Below are 22,916 nucleotides of genomic sequence, written 5' to 3' on the forward strand. Positions count from 1 at the left end.
ACAGCAAAGGTTTGCTCCAGGGAAGGCAGAAGGAGGGCTTTGCCCCAGCGCCCCTCGGAAAGGGCGGAGGAGACGTTTCCTCCTCCCGGATGCTTGGATGGGCGCGAAGATACCAGGTAACGCTCCAAAAGCTCACAAAAGACTTCGGCAACCGCAGTTCATCAGTTTCCTCTGGTGGTTAAATACTCATGAAAAATCACAAACCTTATTTCCCAAATGGGCACTCTGGGAGATCTTACGAGTCTAAGGATTAAATGTGATGGAAGTCAATTTAGTTTCCTGCTCTGTTGTTCTTACATCTGCCAGAGAAGGTCAGCTTGCATTCTTCTGGTAGAAAATGATTCAATACATGTTTTAAGCAGAAGTTTTATTTTTCTGGCGTATTTGGTACTTTTGAGTAATACACCGCGAAGCAAGAACAAAAGCCTGAATTTCAGACTCATTCTCTTTTCTCCTGACAGACCTGGTTCATATTTTCAAGAGCTTTGTTTAACCAGTTGGGCATCTCTACTTCTCCTCTGCTTATGACAGAGCCCGTAACAATAATGTTATTCTCCAATATAGAGAATAATAATATAATATATCTCTAATATAGACTATATTAGATCACACTCTGATCAGCTCTAAAGTTCATTTCAAACTGGAGCACTTGCATAGATTTACCTAGGGGGGACGGTGTCTAAAAGGTTTCAGAGAGCATTACCTGCAGTGAAAATAAACTTTTTAGTGCTTGGGAATCACAATGGAAAATATTATTGGTACCTCAGGATGGTGAAGTCTGGCAAAAAACCCAGTCATTTCTGTTTATCACCACTGTTGTTACTGGTTTAGGTAGTGTATTTTTTTAATTTGATTGGCTACTACTAAACATTCTTCCAAAACTGTTTGCTTGAATTTTATGGAAACTTGTTTTTCAGCTCTATTTGTGCCAGCTTGCATTTATTTTCTCACAAATTCCTTTTGAGTTTAATGGCTGAAATGTTTGCAAAAACAGACATTTTTGCAAGATATAGTCATAGAAGAATAGAAACACCTGAGCTGGGAGTGTTCAGCTCCGGGTCCAAGACTCTGGCCAGGGCTACGCGCATCTGCTAAGGGAGGAGGAAGGACATTACCAGATGGAAACATCCACTTAGAACGGGATGAATAATACAAATAATTCAGATGAACGATTGCTTGTATGAATCTTTCTGAAGACACCGAGACAGAAATTATATGTCAGAGCAACATGTTTTATTATTTTATATTAAAAGTCCATCTAGCAGAGCAAGGCTGCCTCGCAGCTGTGCCACCAGCCGGCAAAACCGTGCAGCTGCCACAAGCGCAGGAGGCTGCTCCGCTGCAGGTCCCGGCTCCCGGCAGGGCCGCGAGTCCAGAGGCAGCAAATCCAGCGACGGTGTCGCGGCTTCCCCGGTTCGGAGGGCTCCGGCGCTGCCCGAGACCCTCGGGAGAGCGATGCCGGGGAGGCACCGCGCCGGGACCCCGGGCTCCCTGCCCGCCCGGACCGCAGCTCCCGGCGGCGAAACGTGCCGGGGGCAAGCGCGGAGGGGCGGCTGCGCTACGGCTTCTGCCTGCTCCATTCATGCAGCGGGCCCTGTTTTCAACAAACGAGGCTGGCGTGCAGGCTACCGGCCCGCAGCTCTGCGGCTGTGCTCGTGCAGCATCTCGGAGCCGGAGCCCGTGGGCGCGGGGAGAGGCGTCCGGAGGGAAGGGCCCGTGCTGCGGAGCGGCAGGGGACCGAGTACAGCCAGCGCAGAGATAACGAAGCCCATTCTTTCAAAAATTGGAGCAAGCGTCCCCACCTTCATAAGGCCCCCCCCCGAAATACAAATACAGCCTTCTCCCCCAACACCAGGGAAAAAAGGAGATTTTTTTTTGTGTTTGTTTGTTTGGTTTTGCTGCGCAGGCCTATCAAAAAAACCAATAAATTCACACTTGGGCCCATCCTGGGAAAACTGAACTGCCTTTCCCTTATCAACTAATCACCTCAGGATGCCCACTGAAGGACAGACTGATGCAAAGCTTTTCCTTTTTTTTAACAGAATTATGACCCAGGAATATGCCGTATTCTGGCTCAGCCTCTCCAGTCTTCCCCTCCATGGGTTGAAAGCATGTCAGAGGGAGCGAGCCGGCGAGGCAGACGTGCCTCAACGGTCTGAACTGACACCCATAAACAGATTCCAGACAGACACTGAACATCTCCGTGAATGTAAAGTGAGATTTTTTTTAAAAAGGTTGCTGTTTTATTTTTTTATACAAACTAAAACACCAGAGGTCATTGAATCCTATATTAAATACATAAATTAAAAAATAACCATTCATAAAACTTTACATACAATAAGGATTCTCTTCTACACGTTAATACATATAGTACAGATACATGTCCAGTGTTTATCAAAGGGTCATTCTGCCAAGTCATTTACAATTCTCTCCTGGAATACACACCAAAAAATTTGGGAACAACAACAACAACAAAAAATATATATGTATGTATGTATATTTACACACACATATATATATATATATGTATATATAAATAAAACACGCACAGGTGCCGATGTGAGGGAGGACGGGGGAAAAGAAAGGCAGCCTCGGGGCCAGCAGCAAGCGCGTGGCTGCATCTGCAGCTGCCCAGCGGGGCGGGAAGCCCGGCCGAGCCGGTCCCGGGGATCCAGAGGATCCTCCCCGCGGCTGGGCAGAGCGCTGCAAATCCAGCACGTGTACAACAAGAAGAAAGACCTAAGTGCTGCATCCCCGAGGCATGGCAATAGGAGCGGATGGGGCTGTGAGCCAGGCTTATAATACTGCAAGAAGATCTTTTTTCCCTTTTGCTAACCCTATTGCCTGAATTCCTCTCCCCTAACCAGGCCTTCATCGGAAGTGCTTAGATTGGAGGGTCTGACCCACTGGCCAAGCCTCCAGGTCAGCGGAGCAGCAGCGGCAGGTCAAACCCTGTTCAGGCCGAGCGGGCACGCGTACGTGCCTCTCCCGCTGCTCGGAGGGCACCGGCAGCCTGGAGCACGGGGCTCCCGCTGCGTGCGGGGCGGGGGGAGCAGGGGAAGCCGGGCCTGCGCCGCAGCCCTCAAAAGCTGGGGCAAACCCATCTCTTTGCTGGCTGGTTTTGGGGAGGGGAGGCTGGCTGCGGTGCCTATTTGGAGGGAGGATTCTCAGTACTTTGCGTCGCTGAAGGTCAGGAACAACAGAAAGCCCTGGATAAACAGCTTCCGGACAGGGAACAGCTGAAAAAGAAGCCCCAAAACCAGAACCAAAACCTAGTTGCCCGTGAGATGTAAAACTAAACTAATGCGGAGTGTACCAGTTGGGGCAGCTAAGCAATTCTAGGTTCGGTTCCTCATACCTAGATTGGAAGTACACTTTCATACACTATAGCAGTGATTTACTATATACAACAGGGATATATATATATATGTATACATATATATATACACCCACAAACATCAAACTCGTTTTGATCTAGCTGACAGTAGAAGGTTTGTATTAGTCACATCAGCAAGTGTGTTTTAGGCATGGCTTGTGTGAGGCTTCAGGGAGGGTAAAGCAGCTGCTGTTCAGATCTCCAGAGGAAATCCAGCAATCTTTAAAAGTTCGCAGACCATTTACAAGTCACACCAAGGTGAACTGTGAATTGTCTGCCACCCCTGGAGCCCTTGGAAATGGAGCACCTGCATGCATAGGTAGGACTATGCGCATATATAAGAGTAAAGGAGGGGAAATAGGGCAGAAAAGAGAAAGGAGAGGAAGATGTGCACAGCCCAGTTCAGAAGGTCTAACTGATGAAGCCTGCCACAAAACCAGTCAGGTATGTCCTGGAACTAGACACTTTTATCTACGCCATGAACCTTCTCCATGACTGCCTGGAACAGACACTATTTTTTTCAGGAGCTGCTTAGTGATCTACCTTGTCACAGGCGCGTGGGGAGCCTCCCCAAGGGCCTGACTCCGGAGCTTCGGGGCTGAACTGCTACCGGCACCCTTGGAGGGCAACGTGGTAGGTCTGGGCCAACCTGGTGCACAGGGTGGGGAGGGAGAGAATGTGAACGCAGAGCATGCAATGGGCTTGCATTCACTTAACGTAACTTACAGCTGGTGCAGAAGGCAATAAACCCCTTGGCTAGAAGAGACTGCTTCTAGAAGCTGCAGTCGTTTTGTAATTTAAATTAATTTTAAGGAGAGAAAAAAATCGTTTGCTAATAGCTTCTAAGCTTCAACGCAAGGCTCAGCACAACCTCCTGGCATGCAAGAAATGGGGATGTCAGAGGACTGTGGAGAAATGGAGCTCAGCACTGCAATCCACTTGGGTGGCCGGACTTTAACGATTAAAAGCTATTCTGGCCGAAAAATATCTGTGAGGGAGAAGGACCCCCTCTACTAGATGAACTTCATCCCTGCTATGGTCCAGGAACTGCCTTTGACCTGCTGAATCATCGTGGCAAGTTACTTCACTGCTTTGTGCCTCAGTGGCTTCATCTGTAAAAACAAACAAGCAAACAGGAGAGAGAGGCGCTCTGAAAGCTTCTGCTAGGCAAGCTCTGTGTGCATAAGCTGCTTAAGTAATAAGTTTAAGGTTTAAGTAATGCACAGGCTGTATTCTGGCCCTTCATTTTCTATTTTCTAATAAAGTCCATTTCAATCCCAGATAAAATTAAGGCCCCACTGTGCAAGACGCAGCTCAAACAACAGGAACCTGAAGGTTAAACAGAGCAGGCTCCACTTCCAGGGAAATGAAAGCAGAGACGCAGGTGAGTGCAGTACCGTGCCTAGCTCGTACAGCACGCTGATACGAAAAGGGAAGCCGAATGCAGCTGGTTTGCTCCCAGCGGATGCAGGAACGTCTTTCCTCGTGTTTGTTGCAGGTGTTGACACTGCTCAGGGCTTGTTTCCTGCTGGCTGCGATGAGGCTGCAGCGAGCGTGCAGGAGTCCCGGGCTAAAGAGGTGAGCGATGCTTTGAAACGCAAACTGCTAGTTACTCTTAATGGTGGAAAGTCTAAACAGAGCAGTAATACATGTTCATGCTTCTAATGAGGATGAATTTCACACAGTTTTCCCCCATTTTTGGTTTATGTGTCATTGGTTAGTAAGCCAGCTAACAAAATCAGCTTGACGAGCCAAACCAAAACGTTTAGAAGGGCTGCTACGTTCAGCAGCATCCAAGCCGAGACGAAACATCTGGAAGCTGACGCTGGGTGGATCAGATCATATGGGCACTGGGGTTAGTTTGCCTGTTTTTTTTCTCTTGCCCTCCAACACACTTTTCTTCCTCGGAGGCCGTTCTGCAGGCCCGGTCCAGGGATCCTCGGTAGGTCATTCAAATAGCGAAACCAAGCGTGGTCGTTATTACCTCTACAGCAGTCTTTAAAGCTTACGGAAAGCGTCTGACAATGGACAGGCTGGTCTTCATGGAGGGCGTGTGAAGAGAGATAAGGCTACAGCTCTGCCTAAGTCCTCCTTAGCCGGACGCCTGGTTTCCCCCGCTTTGCCACGGGGAGCGGTGCTCCGGCGCGGTCTCAAACACAAAACACGGTGCCCGGTGCTGCCCGTCACGCCGTGAACCAGAATGCATTTTTTTGTCTTTTTCCCCCCCGCTTTGCAGCTGTCATTGTTCCTGAGTGTAAAGCCAAAAGAGAGAAAGAGTCCCTGCAGCAGCAAAGCCAGACTACCGAAACTGGAGCGTTTTATCGTCAGCACCTCCTCACAGTCCGTAAAGCGTTTCTCCTGCTCTGTCCTGTTATTCTTGATCCATTCGTGGGAGGACGGCGTTACGCTTAAATGATCGCCCTGCACAGCAGGGATAGATTTTTCGGTTGTAACTTTGGTTCCATGCCCAAGACACACTTTGACTCGATCAGCTGAAAGTGGTTCCTCGCTGATTCCCTTTACGTTTTTCCTAAGTGATGTAGTTCACTGTTTATTTTTCTTCCCCATTTTTTAATTTTGACATATAGAATTTCATTAAATGCAGCATATATCATAGCTTTAGACAGGAACTGTCAATTAACAAATCTTGAGTGATGGCTTTAAAACATAAGGTGGTTGCAGTCTTGGCTATGGGTTGTTGATTTGTGGGGTTTTTTTAAATAGGTGTAAACAACGTTCTCTTCATCGGGGCGGGGGGAGCTGGAAGCATTTGCCTTTCTAAGGACTTATCTGTGTGGTCTGGCACTCTAAAGATAAAAGAAAAAACATCTGTATCAGATAATTGGTAAGCTCCTCCACCCGCCTATCCAGCTGTCTATCCCTCAGACCACTGAAGAGATCCGCCCTGACACCTATCAGCTAGCTGGGCAGACTGTTCCTGTCGGCCTGTGCGAAAGGCATTTGTGAAAATTCTGGGTGTTTTGGCAAGGAATTAGTTATCAACTTAAACACAAACCAGGCCTCTCTGTTTGAACACTGCAAGATGCATCCCTCCGGTCCATGAAAGTTCCCACAGGCATTTCCAGATGAATATTTATGCACTGGCCCATGGAAAACCGTCAGGTCCAAGAAGCTGCCTAGAAGTCACCCGTGACAGGAGAGGTGACGGAGGTGACAGGCTTGCAGCTGCAGGCCAGCCCCAGAACTTCCATCAGTGCAACAACGAGGCAAGCACAGGCTGGTCCCCTTCTGAGGGGGACTTTCCTGCATACAGAAAAGAACTGTAGGTTTTTGTCTTTGAAAGCAGAAATAAAAAATGGCCTATTTTTCCTCTGCTCTCTCACCATTCAAGTCAACAATACAAATTTTACTGAGTGCAAAATACATGCAAACCAGATTTCTCTATGTGATCACAGATGCGTCTTTACATGAACATGGATACACACAAGTACAGAAAAAACCCTCAGATAGGGAAATCCCATACAAACAGGAACTAGAGAGTTCTGGTACGGATGCTAAATTTTTTTGCACATGGTTTCATTCACCCACTCTTTCAAACGCTTGTCCTTCCTTATCTGAAAAATACAGCAGTGGGTGCTGTACCAACCCTGCGAGAGAAAGAAGCCAGAAAGCATCATCTGCGACTGCATCATAGCTTGCCCTCGGCTAAATAAAAGGTTGGGAAAGGATAAACTGCAGCAAGGGATGAACAAAAACAAAGACTTTTTGTCATCAAATGGTTCCCTACGTGCATTTCAAGGATGCACTGTGGGGGTTTTTTGTTTCATCAAGGAAACTACTTGAAGTCTCCCATGATAAGGCTAGCAAAGTAAAATGGTGTCCAGAGGAACTAAGGCAATTTTTCAAAAATCTCCCCTCTCACATGTGCCATCAGTAGTTCTAAGAAGCAGAAACGTTGATGGCACGCTCCCCACGCCACGCTCACCCCTGCTGTGTTACTTCAAATGTCAAAGGCACCTAGGTGTGCAAGTGGATTTTAAAGAGATGGGAAACATAAAACAATGTTGTTTAGTTATTCCCTCTGATTCTGTGTGCTCCAGCCTCAGAAAAATGTGACTTTGCTAAAATTTCTCTCAGTCTTGCCAGTGCCACTCCCAGCCTGCTCCTGTCTTCAGCCTTCCCCTCAGGCCTCGAGATTCAAGGATCTCACGGAGCTCGGTGCAGCGAGTGCAGCCTGGGACCAGACAGAGGAAGAGCAGCTAAGAGCTGCCTGAGTTATCGTATTGCTTTGGGGAATCGATGGGCAGGTTACAAGATTCGGCGCTTTGCAGCGGCAGGGTGACATGCCTTGGTAAAACACTCTGCAGACATGAGGCTTGCTGTGATGCTGCGTCTGCTGCAGCTATCTTAACAGCGCAGAAAAATGATTTAGTTTCCTTTGACTATTATTATTATTATGCACAAATGAGGAGTCAACTCAATGCCTCACATGAGCTGAAAGCCTGTGCTAGAGATGGGACCCCGCAGGCAGCTGCAGGTGGAAGAAGCACTGCACGCACACAGCCACCTGCTTCATGCTTGGGAGAAACGTAGAGTTCTGACATAAACCTCGCATCAGCTTTCTCTGACCAGACAAAACCTGCCTTCAAAAGAGGCCGAGAGGGCATAAATGAAATCAGCAAGTGTGGAGGTTTTGTTTATGTTCTTGATTTTTCTCCTTGTACATGTCTGTCTTTCCCCCTCCTGCTTTGAGCAGAGGGAAGGGATGGCTCCTCTGCCAGAAAGGATTCAGTCTGCCTTTGAATACATTGCTGAAATAATTACAAGGCTGTTAAGACAGCAATATGAAAGTCACCATGGAATCGGTGCACACAAATACCCACTGAAGGTTTTTTTTCTTGGCATGCAGGCACTTAAATGTTTCAGGGCATTTTAGGTATTTTCACAGGCTCCAAGACAAAGAATTAAGCAGCACTGCTGGAATTCTTATCTCAAAATGGTAGGGATTTCTCTATTTTCAGAAGTGCTTATTTCAAAAGATACTAGTATATACCTGCAATTCCTGAAAAGCCAGCCCAAGTGATTCATCCACGTTACCTCTGTAGCTCCTAGGTTCCCTTCTTTCCCTTCCTCGCTGGCATACCAAAAACATGCATATAGTCTCATGTAGTCCCATACATTGACCATTTTGCCCTGAAACTAGGGCTTTTCCTATTTTAAGTCTAATTACAGGTAGATGAAAGTTTTCATGCAAATCACCTTTTCATTTTCTAATGAAAAATATCATATTTATTAACACAAATTATTTGTATCTACATTTATGGATCTTTTTGGCATTTGCATCTACCACACACTGAGGGTTTTTTTTAAACCTTTGAAAAAATATATTTTTTAAAACTAAAAACAATAAAACATCAGGAAGACAACACTTCCTGATGAATTCTAGTGTTGAAGAAAATTGTAATTTGGATGCTCCCAGCATGCACGCTCTACCTGCAAAGACTCTGCTGGGCTCCATCTTAAAAGAGACGGGATTAGGAAAGATTCTTTAGTAGTTTAATGTCATGAATGCATTTTTAATCAAGGTGACCTAAACTGAGCAAGGGATATCTCATGAGGTACATTTTCAAAGAACTGGGGTCAAGGTTTTTGAGTTTCTTATTATTTCTTCCATCATAACCAATATTAACACTGGCAAAACTAGGGTGTATGAGCATCTTAAAAATTCTGAAACTGCACCATTAAAAAAAGGGACAACAGTATAAGCAGCTGGGAAGAACTAATAGAGACAGGTTCTTGCAAATGTCACTATCAGTTCATACTTTGTACTTTGAAATTTTTGGCTTCTTAAAATTAGCCTATACATAATTTGTCTATTGCAGAAAACCTTCCACTATGAGTGAGCAGAAACTGTAAAATCAAATTTTCACTAGTTATGGCCACTCAAAATAACTCCCAGCTGCTGTGCTGCGTCATCATTCCCAGAAATCCTGCTGCAGAAACTTCATTAGTGAGTGTGCAGCCATAACTTAACCTCTAAAATAATGTTCATTGGATCAGGGTGGTATGTTTTAAATAGTGGCAAATCTATATTGAGATTGGCAATTGTTTACAGGAGCCACAATCACTGATCTGTCAACACCCCCCCCCCCCCCCCCCCCACACACACACTTCTTTCCTTTGGTTCATTCCCCGTCCAGCCCACCCTCTATATACTGCTCTCTAAGCCCACGAAAACATTCATTTTGAGGTCTGTTCAGCCCAGGAAGCAGTGGATTCCAGTTGCTACAGCTAATCAAAAGCTGTCTCACCATCAACGCAAAACTACAGGAAAAAAAACCTTGATGTAGCTGAAATGAAGCACAAAGTAGGACGCTTTCTCTTCCCCCCCCCCCCAATTAAAAAAAAGGACTTATGACACTTAATTATGACCAATATCTTGAGTTGCATCTGGAAACAAGTGCTAAGCTAGCACAAACGGTGGAAGGGCATGGTGAAGCATCTTCCACGCACAGTGCTTCGTTCTCAGCTTGTCTCAAGTGCGGGGCAGAAAAGTTTATTTATTGGCACAGCCCACAGAACCAAGAGTTATAGTGAGAAATTTAATACTATGCGTCTGTCCTCTAACCACAAAATTCTGACCTGTCATTACACAGCTTGTATAATTTTTTATTTAAAGACTCAAGGACATGTTCTACTTCATTTATGCTGGGTCAGACAAAAGGTCGACTTAGTCCAGCATCCGGGCTCTGAAGGTGGCCAGGCATGGAGGGAAAAATGTAAGGCCAAGCACATCATAGCTGCCTGATTTACTTCCCCATCTTCCCATTGCTTTTTGAACTCTGAGCTTCCAGCTGCTAAGCGTGCTATAGCCAAGACTTCTCCACGTACTCCATCATTAGCTACCAGTCGTTGTTTGTTTCAAAGTTGTTACATGATAATTGCTTGCGCTGGATGACACAGGGAACAACAGCAACCTGTTCGGCCATTCGATGCCCTGATGAATTTTCCAGACCTCTCCCACACCTCCCTTTAATAGTGTTTCTGAGCCTGAGAAGTCTCTCTCCCCGCCGTGCCCTCTTTCCCTCAGCCGCTGATCACCCTTTCTTGCCCTTTTTTGTACTTTTCCTAGTTCTGAGCACTGAGCTGATGCTTTTATAGCTTTATCTATTATAACCTCGTGATCTGAGTGGCAGCAGTCAGTTCAGAGCCCATCACGATGTGTACAAAGTTGAGATTTAAAACTTTTTCCCAGCTGCATCACTTTGCAAACATCAGTACTGAATTTCACCTGCAATTCTCTTGACTGCTTGATACTGGGAAATTCTAGCTGGCTTTTATTTTTACCATTCTGAATAGCTTAGGATCAGCGGAAAACTTTGTCAAGTCACTTGTATGTTGGATAGCACTGGTCTGACTGTAACTCCTGTGTAAGCTCAGCAGTGAACACCGTCCATTGTGAACTACTGCCAATTGACACTGATCTGCTGAATTCCCCAGATATACATAATATAACACACAAGGACCTGATCCTCAGGTCTGTGCAAGAAGCACTAGCCTCGAGGAAATAAATGAAGTAGTCTTACCTTTCCAAGAGGCACATTGACATCAAGGCCAAAGAATAAAGGCAAGAGAGAAGAACAAGAATAGAAATAGAAACTGCAGAAGAAAAAGAAGACAGTGTAAAAACAAGATGCCATGGTGTTGTAAGCATCAGGATTAGTTCTTTTTGTACTCTGCAGGACAATTAAAATAATTATGTATTTAGAGAACACTATATTTCCCTAGTTGCTCCTGTAAGTGCCAAACCATGTCCAGGTTTAGAAAACAAACAGATTCCATTTTTGCATTAATTTTAGCGATGAATTACAGTCGGCACCATTTTGAAAGCCTAAGGTGTATTTGTCACTGTGAACCATGATGGCTTGCTCAAAGTCACAAAGCCGGATATCAAACATAGCACAGGACGGTTTTTAAGTGGGTTCAAAAATATTGCCTGTAATCCATGCCAGAAATAGCCTGGGAATAATGCATAATGTCAAACCTTAACCATTAAACATTGAATACTCAATTTTTGGACGCCTCATTTTAATCATGAATGCATCTTCTTCTGGGATGTGAATTTTTGTGAGTTGAAAGCTCTTTTGAAAATTGACAATAAAAAGTCTCATATTCCAGGTTTTCATTATTATGGCATAAGTTGTAGTTTGTTTCTGATTTTCATCACACATTATGATCTCACGTATTTCCAAGCTACACGTATTAGAGAGAAAGACACTGAGTCCTAGCAGTACGAGAATTTTGGCAGAAAAGTGGAAAGGAAGATGTATATCAAGTTTTAGATTAAGCCCACATTTCACTGTAGGAACATATATACTAACTCAAAGGACTCACTGGCATTACTGTCATTGTATTAATATAGCCAGGCTTTCATATTATATTTGTACATAGATATCTACACATGTAACTATATTGGCAAAGCGCTCACTGGCAATGCATCTTATACCAGCAGTGGAAGTCTGGTATTTCTAGAAAGGATGCTCATGTTTTATTTTGGACCCAAGCTGTGATTTTTTCCCCCCCCAAAATGCTACCTAACCTATCTAAAATTATAAAAACTTTATGTGATAGAGCAGGCCTTACTCCCTGAAAAAAATACAGTATAGCCCAGCTCTGCATAAGTAAGTATAAAAATGCATATATATACACATACTTTTATTTTTTTATATATATGTGTGTGTATATATATATATATATGTATATATATGTATGTAGTTCTTGGATAGTCCCATTTATAGGCAAGATTTTGTACTGTACTCAAACTGCATAGTCAATTGCAAGCATCAATAAAGAGGACAGCAACAGAACCTGAGTTCCTCAGTCCTGCCAAGTAAGGGCAGTTTTCAAATCTTCACTCAGTTTCATTCAGTCCTTCCTGCTTGCTAGCCTCACCTTGGCTTTAATAGAAGTAGTGTCTACCAAGACAGTATATAACAACCAAGTAAAGGCTTCATCTTTTGGTCCAATATCATTCACTGTAATTAAAACTGTCCATCATGTAATCATTTATTTCCTAAAATCAAACATAGCTTGTTGTGGAGTGGACTCTAATCTTAAAGTTTGGATATAATGAAAGTCACAAATTGAAAAGAAAGCACAGTAGAAAGACACTAACAGGGTCCAACTGATCCAGCTACACAAAAAGCACGTGTAGTTCACAAAAATTAGGTCATGACTCTTAAAAATTGATCACTTTGCTTCAGAAACATAACAGAACTAACCTTTTCCTCCAGATCCTTGATTTGTCTCTTTTGGATGTCAGTTTTATCTTCTAAATCTCGGATCCTCTGGAAATTAGAAAAGAAAACATCCAGACCAAGTTCTTAGTAGGCTTGCTCCACTGAACAAGTAACGCAGTGTCCCAAGTGCTAAAAGCCTAGGCACGAACAGATCCATTTCTTTGGCAGGGATCATCTGGTGCACTACCATCGGTCCATCCGCCAGCCCTCCCTAGCTCCGACTTGACCTCATGTACCACTGCTCAGATATGCTGTTGCATATATTCGACTGCATCCTCAAATGCTGGAAATCAAACTGAAGACAGAGCTGTTCTTATTCATATCAATAGAGGATCTGTTCCACATTTCTGCTTTTATATTAATCATGTGGTAAAGAGAGGGAAAGCATACGGTCTGGAGGTAAATACTATTATATCACAGTTACACTCTTTAGAATTATGTCATGATTCATTATGATTTTTTTTGGTTTGATGTGTTGAAAGAGGAGTAAAGTATTATTACTAGATCTGAAATGATAAATATATATGGTACTATGTAAATATTGATTCTGTGGTGAGCTGGAAAGAGGTAATTTGTTGTCAAGGTGGATTTTAAGCAGTGCTAGATACTATTAAAAAAAAACATAACATGATTTTAACTTTTGGCATTTGGGGAAAAAATATCCCAGAGTAGAAGACAGAATTACAACCATGAAAAATGAAGCTATGAATCTCTATCTTTTCTCTGTTCAGCCAGGGAGTAAGCTTGTGGGCCAGCAAACCGCAGAAAGCCAGAGGGACAAACCAGGAGACACCTGGAGCACCCGGCATTGGAGGGTAGATGGCATTCCTGTGACCATCTTCCTAACTGTCTTGGCGATCAGAGAAGTAGCAGATGGCAGCCTTCAAACACTGCCTGTTCCCTTCGTTGCCTCTCATCCTTTCCCAACCCCATCTGCAACAGAGGTTTTTCAAAGAAGCCAGAACTCCTCTGGCAGTGTTAATCAAGGCAACGGTCACTGCTGAAATCAGAAAGTTCTTCGCTCCGCAAAAGCCCAGCAAGAAAGGTGCTTACCTGAAATAAGGTGGACCAGTTTCAAGTCTCCAACTCAGAATCAGGCAGGATTGTGAAAACTACATCCTCATGTCTGAACAGAAAAACCCTAACCACTGTGCATGCTCTTTCTTTATTCCCATAAACAACTGGTGAGTAGGTTTTGTTTCATTTTAGAGCTGTCACATTAATTAGCACATGGTGATTGTTTGCCATTCTGCTTTGGGACCTCACAGCTTGTACAGCAGCAAACACTGGTCTTTGAATGTGAAACGTAGTATTACATCTCAGTGATAAAACAACAACTGCCCACTTTAGGAGAGACAGAGCAGCAGTATCTGGAAAAACAGACAGCTCTCCTATTAACATGAGCCAGAGCCCTTCATACAGTCCCTCCTGTACCAAGTCCAATAACTAGGGGTGACCATTTGCATTACAAAGCTGGATTCATGTAGACAGAACTCTGGATGAAATCCATTTGGTTTGGAATTTTAAGAGTCTAAATATGCCAAAACAATCCATCACAAAATAATACTGCGTGCAGTTGTGCACACAGTAAAGACACAATCCACAAGATGATAACTCAAAAAACTACACACCAGGCTCACACATGAACCTGCAGCTTGCCTAAGTTTGACCTCAGCTTATGTTCTTATACAATAAAATTGAATAGATCCACATGTGTTTGGTTCCTGTGTCTTACCTGATGCGCCTGCTGGAGCAGCTCCATCCTCTCCTGAAGAATCTGGCAATCATATTCTCTGCTTTTCCTCAGCATCTGACGTCTTAGTTTTTCTACTGCTGTCCTCAGCTCTTCCTGCTGTTTTTCAGTGAGCAGTTCCCCAAACTTTATCACCGTTTCCTGCTGCAAAGCATTGTACAAGGTGGCTTCAAGCTCTTGGATTCTCTGGTCAATGCAAACCAAAAGTCAATTAGAGATGGAACATTCTATAAACCCTTGTGGGGACAGGGGGGGTTAGTGGCAGACTCAGGCACCTGCATGAGAGGTGGTCCCTATGCTCAAGCGTGCAAAAAAGGGAGAAGCAGAACTCAAAAATGGTTCAGTATTTTCCCCCCAAAATATATGGGCTTTTATTTTTATGATATTTCAGTATTAATTTTCACTGAAATCCCTCACTGATTTTTTTTTTAAGCAGTTACAGAGATGATCAGGAGCCGGGTGGAATTTTCATACCTATTTTATAATTGTAATTAGAAAAAGATGAATATTTCACCAACTCTAAAATTTTGACCTACCCTGGTAAAAAACAAGAGAAGAAAGATTGAAGGTCAGCGTATCAGACTGCAATGCTCTTAACCCTGCTAATTAATGAGTACTCTTACTGACAAATGAAACACGCTGAACTTGCACATGCACTTATCAGACCTATGTGCAGTCCCCTTTGATACGGCAGTGTTTTACAGCAGAAGCTCTTGCTATTTGTGGCATATTGTCTTCCTGCTACGACGTGTGCTAAATGGGCCATCTCAGATTCCAGATCTGAGTTCCAATTGGTTGCACTGACTCCAGTTGGACAAGCTGACCTTAATGAACAACATCTGCTTCTAACTGACAAAAGAGTTTCTGACTTCAGGGGACCCTGCCTTTTTATGGTGTGAAAAGGCTAGGTGTCATGTTGAGGCTGTGCAGACTGCACGGTAGCGAGTTAGCACAATGGGAAAAAAACAAGCCAGAATTAAAAAAAAAATACTCAGGAAATACAAAAACCTCTCTTTTCCTGATCCTACAGGAATCTGTGTCATGTCAAAGTGCTGGCCAGTATGTGTTGTAGCATTTCCTTTGTACATACCATGTATGCTTGGTCAAGAGCTTGCTTCCTGTAGTCTAATTCTTCCTCCAAATAACCTTTTATTTTGCAAAATTGCTCCTACAATGAAGGATCATTTGGACAAAAACAATGAATTAGTTACTCAAAACACTGTGGGAAGTGTTATTCGATCAACTACAGATGTCTGACTTGGGCAGGACTATGAGACTGGTCTTCAATTGACACTCTGCGGAGTTATTAATATCTGACTCAGCTAGAAAAGTAGGAAGGGAAAATAGCTGTGTATGCTTCCGTAGGATCTGATCTACATGGAACTAAATCCATCATCTCTTTGTTGACTTCAGTGATATTGCTTGACATTTCAATACTGTAATTTAGGGTTTTCTGTGTGGTTTCCTAATATATCACCTTTGGAATCACAAACAACTCCTTTTGCAATTTCTCTTATTTCAGACGTGTGAAAGTGGAATAATCTAAACAGGAACAAGGCATATTCATGTCCACATTATTTGGGGAAACCTGCTGTGCTTTACATTCTCAGCCTATCTTAAGTAGAACTGACTTGAGTATAGACATACTATAGGAACAGAATGTAAACCACTACAGTTACCCACTCTTGTAATTATGCTTGTTCATCTTTTATGTTATCTCCATTAACTAGAATAAGAACAGCGTAAGGCACTGACTTTACTGAAGTTCAGTTCACCTGTAAATACCTTGCCTTTAGAATAAAGCCTTAAAATGTAATGGAAGAAAACAGTGAGAATTCATTAGTTTCCCACTTACTGGTGTCAAATAAAACGTGATACAACAACTGATGTTTAGACTGTGAATCTTATGAGGCAAAGAGCGTAGTCTTTTTCATGTTTGAAAGTCACCGAGCAACCATTGAGCCCTCTGTGCTTAATAATAAAACAGTCATCCTCATGGAAAGAAAGTTTTCAGACAATAACTATTTCTCTGTGATTATGCAGTTGCATATGAAACAGACTTGTAACAATTTTATCGATTCACCATAAAATTCAGATGAAGCCTGCTTACTTAATTGGCCAAGAGACCTTCTTTTAGTGAACTTTTGGCACGCCAAATAAATGCAACACACTCAGTGGCTTGCTTCTAAAATGTGTATTCAGAAAAATTTCCCTACCATATCACTTTCCAGTTCCATCATCTTCTGGTGCAGAGCAGCTTCAGCTCCCTCAATCTGCTGGATCCACTGGAGGACAGAGAACGAGAGCTGTAACCTGCTGTGTTTTCTAGGCACACAGGCAGCAGCAAATAGACATCTCCAGCATCTTATCAGTCTAGTTTTAGTTACCTATTGCTAGCTCTGGGCCCTTCTTGAGGCTGTTCTCCTGTGAGTGGTGCAGCTGTGATGTCTATAGGTGATAACTTGATAGAGAAGAAGCCAGAGGCTCACCACTGGATTATTGGAAGATGGAAAAGCACACTTCCTTGGATGGACAGGGGACAATATTACGTCCCGTAGGTAAGGGCCTGTGGGGCTGGAGCATCTGAAAATAGCTTAGCTGGGTAGATGGTGGTTCCCTGTGCACAGGGGAAATTGCTAAGTAGAATCCTTGGATGTCATCTTGCTGACATAGTTGCCTGCTATGTTTGAGCCACAAAAAACAGTGTTAACCAACCCCCTTTTTCTTTTTATTCTCCAAAACAAGGAATTTAGACAAACACTTTCAGTGGAAATTCTGCATACAGATCTCTTCAGAAGTTTTGGAAATCTCCAGACTAGAAATCCCAGGCATTTGCTAATTATGGCTTAAATGCCTGATGGTTTCTCATTCAGTTTACAATTGCAAGTTTCATTTTGCATTCTTTTTGCATTTGCAGCTGTTCTGAATTCATAGCTTGGGCCAGTTGTATTTGATGTTCTTGCTGCTTTACCAAAGGTGTTTGGGATTGCGATTACATTAAGGTATTTCTACTCTTGCAAAATCTCTGGCTAATATACAGTATTATAAAACACTACTGTTGGTACAGTTTACTTTATTTGGGGAACCACTCTCCTGGTATAAATTTTCCTATACTAGAAAGTCTGACAATATTGAAAACTACAGAACGGGAAATTTCCCGGGATAGATGAGGTCTTAGATAACACACGAGAAGAACAAGCACACATTTTACCTTTTCTGCCAAGGACAATACAGTGGAAGCCTGAATTATGGCCACTTGCTCTTCATTTCTTAAATTCTGTGAGGAAAAAGAGAGGGAAGAAAAAATAAGCCTAAGAGCAGCAGTTTCCCAGAGGAAAGTATTCTTCAAAGAAAGTCCAAATCCTGTTCTTTCTGCATTAAAACAACAAACAACAGAAGTCAATGAATACAGATTATCCAGACAATAGATTAGCTCTAGAGTGCTTAAGGGGAACTCTGTAGTGTGTATAGGGTGTCCTATTCCCATCAAAACATTCAGTGTGTTAACATATTAAAAAGAGCATTGCTTTTGCCTTTCTGCACAATGTGTACTGATTATATGTTTTCATACCACTGCATCTTATGAGAAATGTAGACTAAAATTAGATGCATTTGTCTGTCTTTATACTGGTTTTATAAAGCTGAATTTCCATTAAGCTTTTTTTAAAACAATGCTAATTTACCATCAGCATTAAGTGAGAAGGCAATCACTGTCTGCAGCTTTTATTTCTTACACACTTTCTTAGAATGTATTTAATGTTGGCCAGACATACAGGATGCCTTCTTTCACACGGATGACTAAAGTGCAGCAATGCTCACCGAGAAAGCCACAGAGGATTTGCTTGTTTATGAAACTGCCTGCAGAGGAATCCTAGTCCTAACAAAGATGTGGTTGGCTCAGACGACCAGTCTAGTTCATACACTTTGCTGAAGTTCGGACATGAGTCCTTCCCTGTCTGTTAAAAGAGAGGTTAAAGCTGGAACTTCATTCCTAGTTCCCTGATTACTGAAATTTCCCAAATGCTTAATGTCTGGAGATAAACACTCTTTAAATGAATGATTCTAGTATTACATAATTCCAACAAATACCTTAGAAAATAGCCATGGTAGTTACAGATTTCGCTTATGCTAACTGCACACAATACAACTTGTACAGCGAAAACATCTCCCACTTTTGCTTACCCCGTTATCACCTAGGATGTCTAACTGCTTTATGAGGTCTGGGATGCTGACATCCTGCAAAGAGAGAATAAAATAAAGGCATGGGATGCACAGTTAATCACAGCTGCAATATTTATCCCTCCTATGACCAATACCGAGATCAACCGAACATTTTGTATTATCTTGTACAAATGCGTCATACACTAAATTCCAGCTGCCTTTGAGCCAGGGTTTATGATTATGGTAAGAATTAGGAGACCAATTCAATTGCATCAGCCATCACACATGCTTACCTTAGACTGAGTTTAAACGCTTAAAATTCAGTGGAGTTACTAGCAGAGATGGATGTAACAGGTTATCTGGGCAGCATCCATCGCTGCTGTGTTAAGAGGTGCTGTGTGCAAAACTAACCTACCTTAACTCCCTCCTTCATGCAGTAGATCTGTAGAGCACTCACACCATCTGAGAATGGGTGAATCTGGAGATTAAATGGTGGGGATCGTCTCTCTCTTTCCTTAAAGTAAATTGAAAAGACATCAGAGAACACGTTAGAATGAATGAGATGCATAGAGAGCTCATTAAATGTCATAGCTACTGCTTTTTATCATGCTTTGCAAACGTAAGCTCTTATTACAAAAAAATGCAAGAAACAATGACATCATCATTAACTACAATTGGAAAAATCAAACAGAAAGACTCTCCAAACAGTGTATCAAGTGGGATAGGATGCTAAAACCAAGTGAATTATTTTGCAGAAGTTTATTTATTTGATGGATGATGTCTATTTGCAAATTGTCTGTGGGAAGCCTGTCATCTGCTTAAGACTTACATGTCATTCAAAGTGATTTCCCTAATAAAGTGTTGAACAGCTATATTTTGTTGCAAATACTCCCTTTAGAAACAGGTATTTGACTTAAGACTGCTAGGATACTCAGACTTACACATTCGCTCATCCTGGCAAGTCATATATTCTAACATCTGTGGAAAGTAATAAATTCAAAAAAGTAAATAAAGTTGATCAGATTATAAACCTTCACTGGATATAACCTACACATATTTGTCCAGCTTTAAAGTACCAATGGCAAGAATAAAAAAAATATTTTGAAAGATGTTATTTCTCATGCCTTTCAGGTATTCAGGCAAGCACAGAAGTGAAGAACAAATTTCACTTTTAAATGCATTTTGGTTTACAAATATGTAAGTGAATTTATAAGCTCAGTTCCAAACCAAACAGAAACACAGCTGTCAGCGAAAACTGTGGGAAAGGTTTGTAAATAAGGGACAAATCTGTCACAACTCTGACTCACGAGAGCGAGGAAAGGCTCTGTGTTACACACTCTGAATGGCAAGTACATAAAGCCTTAGACAGCAACTGGGAAGTGGAACTGAAAAATAAAACAGCTTATGCTTGAGAGCAGATCAGATGGAAGGTTTTCTTGGTTGGGACTGCTAACAAGAATCCATAACTAAAGAGAAGCAGTCTAAAGAGAGGAAAATCCAAGTCTGGTATACTCCTCCTCTTGCCACAAACAGAATCAAACCGAAGCTGCTGAAGCTCCTTAAGGAATCTCCAGAGTCACCTGGGTAACTTTGTCAATTTGTGTTCAGGTCATGAGGAAGCTCCTCAGCAGAAAACACGTCTGATGCCTGTGAAAGCGACAGCGCTTGGAAGCGGGCAGATGGTCTGAACACCTGCCCGCAGTCTCTGCGGCTGCTGTTATCTATTCCTTGCATTGTGGTGGCACCTGACACCTCCAGAAACAAATTAGGACATTTCCGGGCCAAGTATTATAGAAACACAGGCAGGCACTGTTGGGCTGGACACATACTAACGTTGGCAATAATAACGTAAAGGCTATAGGAGTAAGACTGCATTCACCTGTATAAGGCATCTCCTGTCCTCACTGCAGGGGCAGGAAACCGAGGCAGGGACTGCTGCAGTCCCGAAAGGGTGCCAGGAGGGCACCGAGGTCAGCAGAGCTTCCCCCAGCAGCAGCGGAGATCTCCTCTGTGAGAGGAGATCTGAGCTGTGAACCAAGATCCAGCCCTGAGCAAGGTACATGGAGATGGGGAATAAGCCTTGCTTGTTTGGTTAATTTAATTTCTGTTGATTTTAAACAGATGCTGGCCAGCACCGGGCATCCTTATTCCAGGCCAGCAATAAAACCAAAGCATGATGACAACAGATTGCTTCAAAATATTAGAAAAAACATATCCATAGCTCTGGTAAACTAGCAGAGCCACACTGAAGTTAATTGGCTAAGCTGAACTATGCAAACCGGGCACCTGGCTCAGCGAGAGGTGAACCAGCCAAGTACAGAGCTTACTATTTCCAGGATATTAGAGCTGACATACTTCCACAGCCCATCTCTAATTAGGTACACCAGGCCTGATTTGTTTGTCTGCTATATCACTAAAATGAGGACGTAAACGCTTCACTAAAGGTGGTGTCCCGTACAAGTGCACTATTTCAACCTGTCCCCAACTCTACTGTAAGGAGCTCGTCTGTCACCTCCAGCTCAAGGTTGCGGAACTCCAGCAGCTCATTCTGGTCTCGGGCATCCTGCAGCTCCTGTTGCAAACGGTGGTTTTCTGCTTCCAGTTTCTCTATCTAATAGAAATATGTAAATTCATGATCTGTGTGACTGTTATAAGATACATTGAATATTCAGCAAGTAGCAGTTCAGGGAGCATAAGCAGTGCAAAATCCAAACTCTAGACAGGATTCAATACTTGCTGTGTTACCTCAATGAGTCTTTAGTTTACAGGTATACTTCTGCTCATCAGCTTGCTAAACATCACAAAATGCTTTGGCTGAAGGCTTTCCTAAAGGAATCCAATCCTAGTGAGGGTTAGCACTTTACAAAAGTGTCAAGTTAACTATTGCGTTAGTCTAGGTTAGCTATTAGACACTGCTGTCATGGTAAAGCACTGGAATAGTTTGTTTGGGAGGGGTTGTGGAGACGTTATTGTTGAAGGGCCCTGTGAGCAGGCTGAATAAACATCTATCAGGATGCTTATTCGGACACAGAAACAGCTGGCGCTGCCCTGGAGAAGGGCTCGGGCTGGATCAGAGATTCCCGGCGCGCAGCACATGAACTGCCGTTGGGACGTGGGGACGGCTGTTCCCGTTGCTGTCTCTGTGGAGGCGGTCACCCCAGCAGCCACCCAGCCCCGGGTGAGCACTCACACCAGCTGCACAGCAAGCACCTCCACAAGCACCTCTGCTGATTAGCGGATAGAGGTGCCATCAGCCAGCTGACTACCTTGCTCGCTACGGACAGCTCCATCACTAGCTCCTCTGCCTGCTGTCTTCTGCAGTCTCCAGCTAGTGCCAGGACCTGTATTTTGCCATCAGGTTTTCTGAGCACGGCCCAGACAAGCGGAGGTAGGGAGTGCAGTAGGACTGAGGTCAAACGAGCCACCCACGAGCGAGGGAACAGAGCTGGAGTTGCAGTTTGTCTGGGTGGGGGAGCACGGCACAGGGCTGGAGGCGTATAAGGGGTGTTTATGGAAGAAGAGGAACACAGGCTAGGAAACCTGGCTTGTGTAGGTGAAAGAAGGAAAGATACTGGGTGCTGTGTGATATGGCCTCTATTGCTGATGGCAGTAGTACGTATGGCCCCTGTTGGTGATGTGCCAGCAAGGCTGAGGTCCTTCCTGGTCCTATTTTCCATGTTTAAAATATACATATACACACCCATATATACACACTCATACACACTCATCTATATAGAGAGGAGTGATGTTCCCAAACGCATCAAGTGACTGAGGAGTTTAAGTTTCACTGGAGCTATAGATGACATAAGCCCTTAAAAATACACAGAATGTACGTAGACTGGTATTACTGCATTTACCTACTGCTGCTTCACACCCAGAAGTAGAGTTCAAAATGTCCTGCCCACGTAGCAACAGCAGAGGCGTTAGTGTAATGCTACGTGAAGGCACCTCTTCACCCTGAAAACAGAATGCCGCAGCAGAGCTTCCACCGGCCAGGATGGGGGTTTATCCGCAGAGCTAGGTGAATCAGCCTAGGAAGTGCTGGCAACGGCAGTGCCTAAGCCAGAGCTAGGGAGGACTTGTCCATCCACATCCATCTATATGGTTCTGTCCTTGTGCAACATCTATAAGCACCACACCGCATGTCCAAAAAGTGTATTGCATGATCCAGACCCTTCAAAGTGAACACCCAAAAGTTCTGAATGTACCTTGTCCAAAAGCTCTTGATTCCTCTTAATGAAAAGCTGTTTGTCTTCCACCCAGTGTGAGTCCTGTTGGATGAACAGAATAATCAAACTCCATGAGGTTTGGCATGTTTATTGAAAAATGGAGCTGCAATATATAGGCTTTAAAATCCTACAGCAAT

At 43.4% G+C, this 22,916-nt stretch overlaps 1 protein-coding gene across 3 annotated transcripts in view; it reads right to left on the bottom strand.

The window, feature by feature from the left end:
• Positions 1–2,220: 2,220 nt before the first annotated feature.
• The window catches only part of JAKMIP2 (janus kinase and microtubule interacting protein 2), a 75,243-nt gene continuing 54,547 nt past the window's right edge, over positions 2,221–22,916 (bottom strand). For 2 of the 3 annotated variants that reach the window (XM_026118249.2, XM_026118252.2), the window contains 11 exons: positions 22,759–22,821; positions 21,063–21,161; positions 18,966–19,064; positions 18,572–18,625; positions 17,601–17,666; positions 16,606–16,674; positions 15,480–15,557; positions 14,372–14,575; positions 12,619–12,684; positions 10,924–10,996; positions 2,221–6,183 (listed from right to left, as the gene is read on the bottom strand). In XM_026118249.2, coding sequence (XP_025974034.1) covers positions 10,946–10,996; positions 12,619–12,684; positions 14,372–14,575; positions 15,480–15,557; positions 16,606–16,674; positions 17,601–17,666; positions 18,572–18,625; positions 18,966–19,064; positions 21,063–21,161; positions 22,759–22,821 — 849 coding nt within the window. In that variant the 3' untranslated portion in view covers positions 2,221–6,183; positions 10,924–10,945. The remainder of the gene's footprint in view (positions 6,184–10,923; positions 10,997–12,618; positions 12,685–14,371; positions 14,576–15,479; positions 15,558–16,605; positions 16,675–17,600; positions 17,667–18,571; positions 18,626–18,965; positions 19,065–21,062; positions 21,162–22,758; positions 22,822–22,916) is intronic. The other variant, XM_026118251.2, reaches the window with a different exon arrangement.

Source organism: Dromaius novaehollandiae, chromosome 15 (genome assembly GCF_036370855.1).
Source record: "Dromaius novaehollandiae isolate bDroNov1 chromosome 15, bDroNov1.hap1, whole genome shotgun sequence".
Classification (NCBI taxonomy): Eukaryota; Metazoa; Chordata; class Aves; order Casuariiformes; family Dromaiidae; genus Dromaius; species Dromaius novaehollandiae.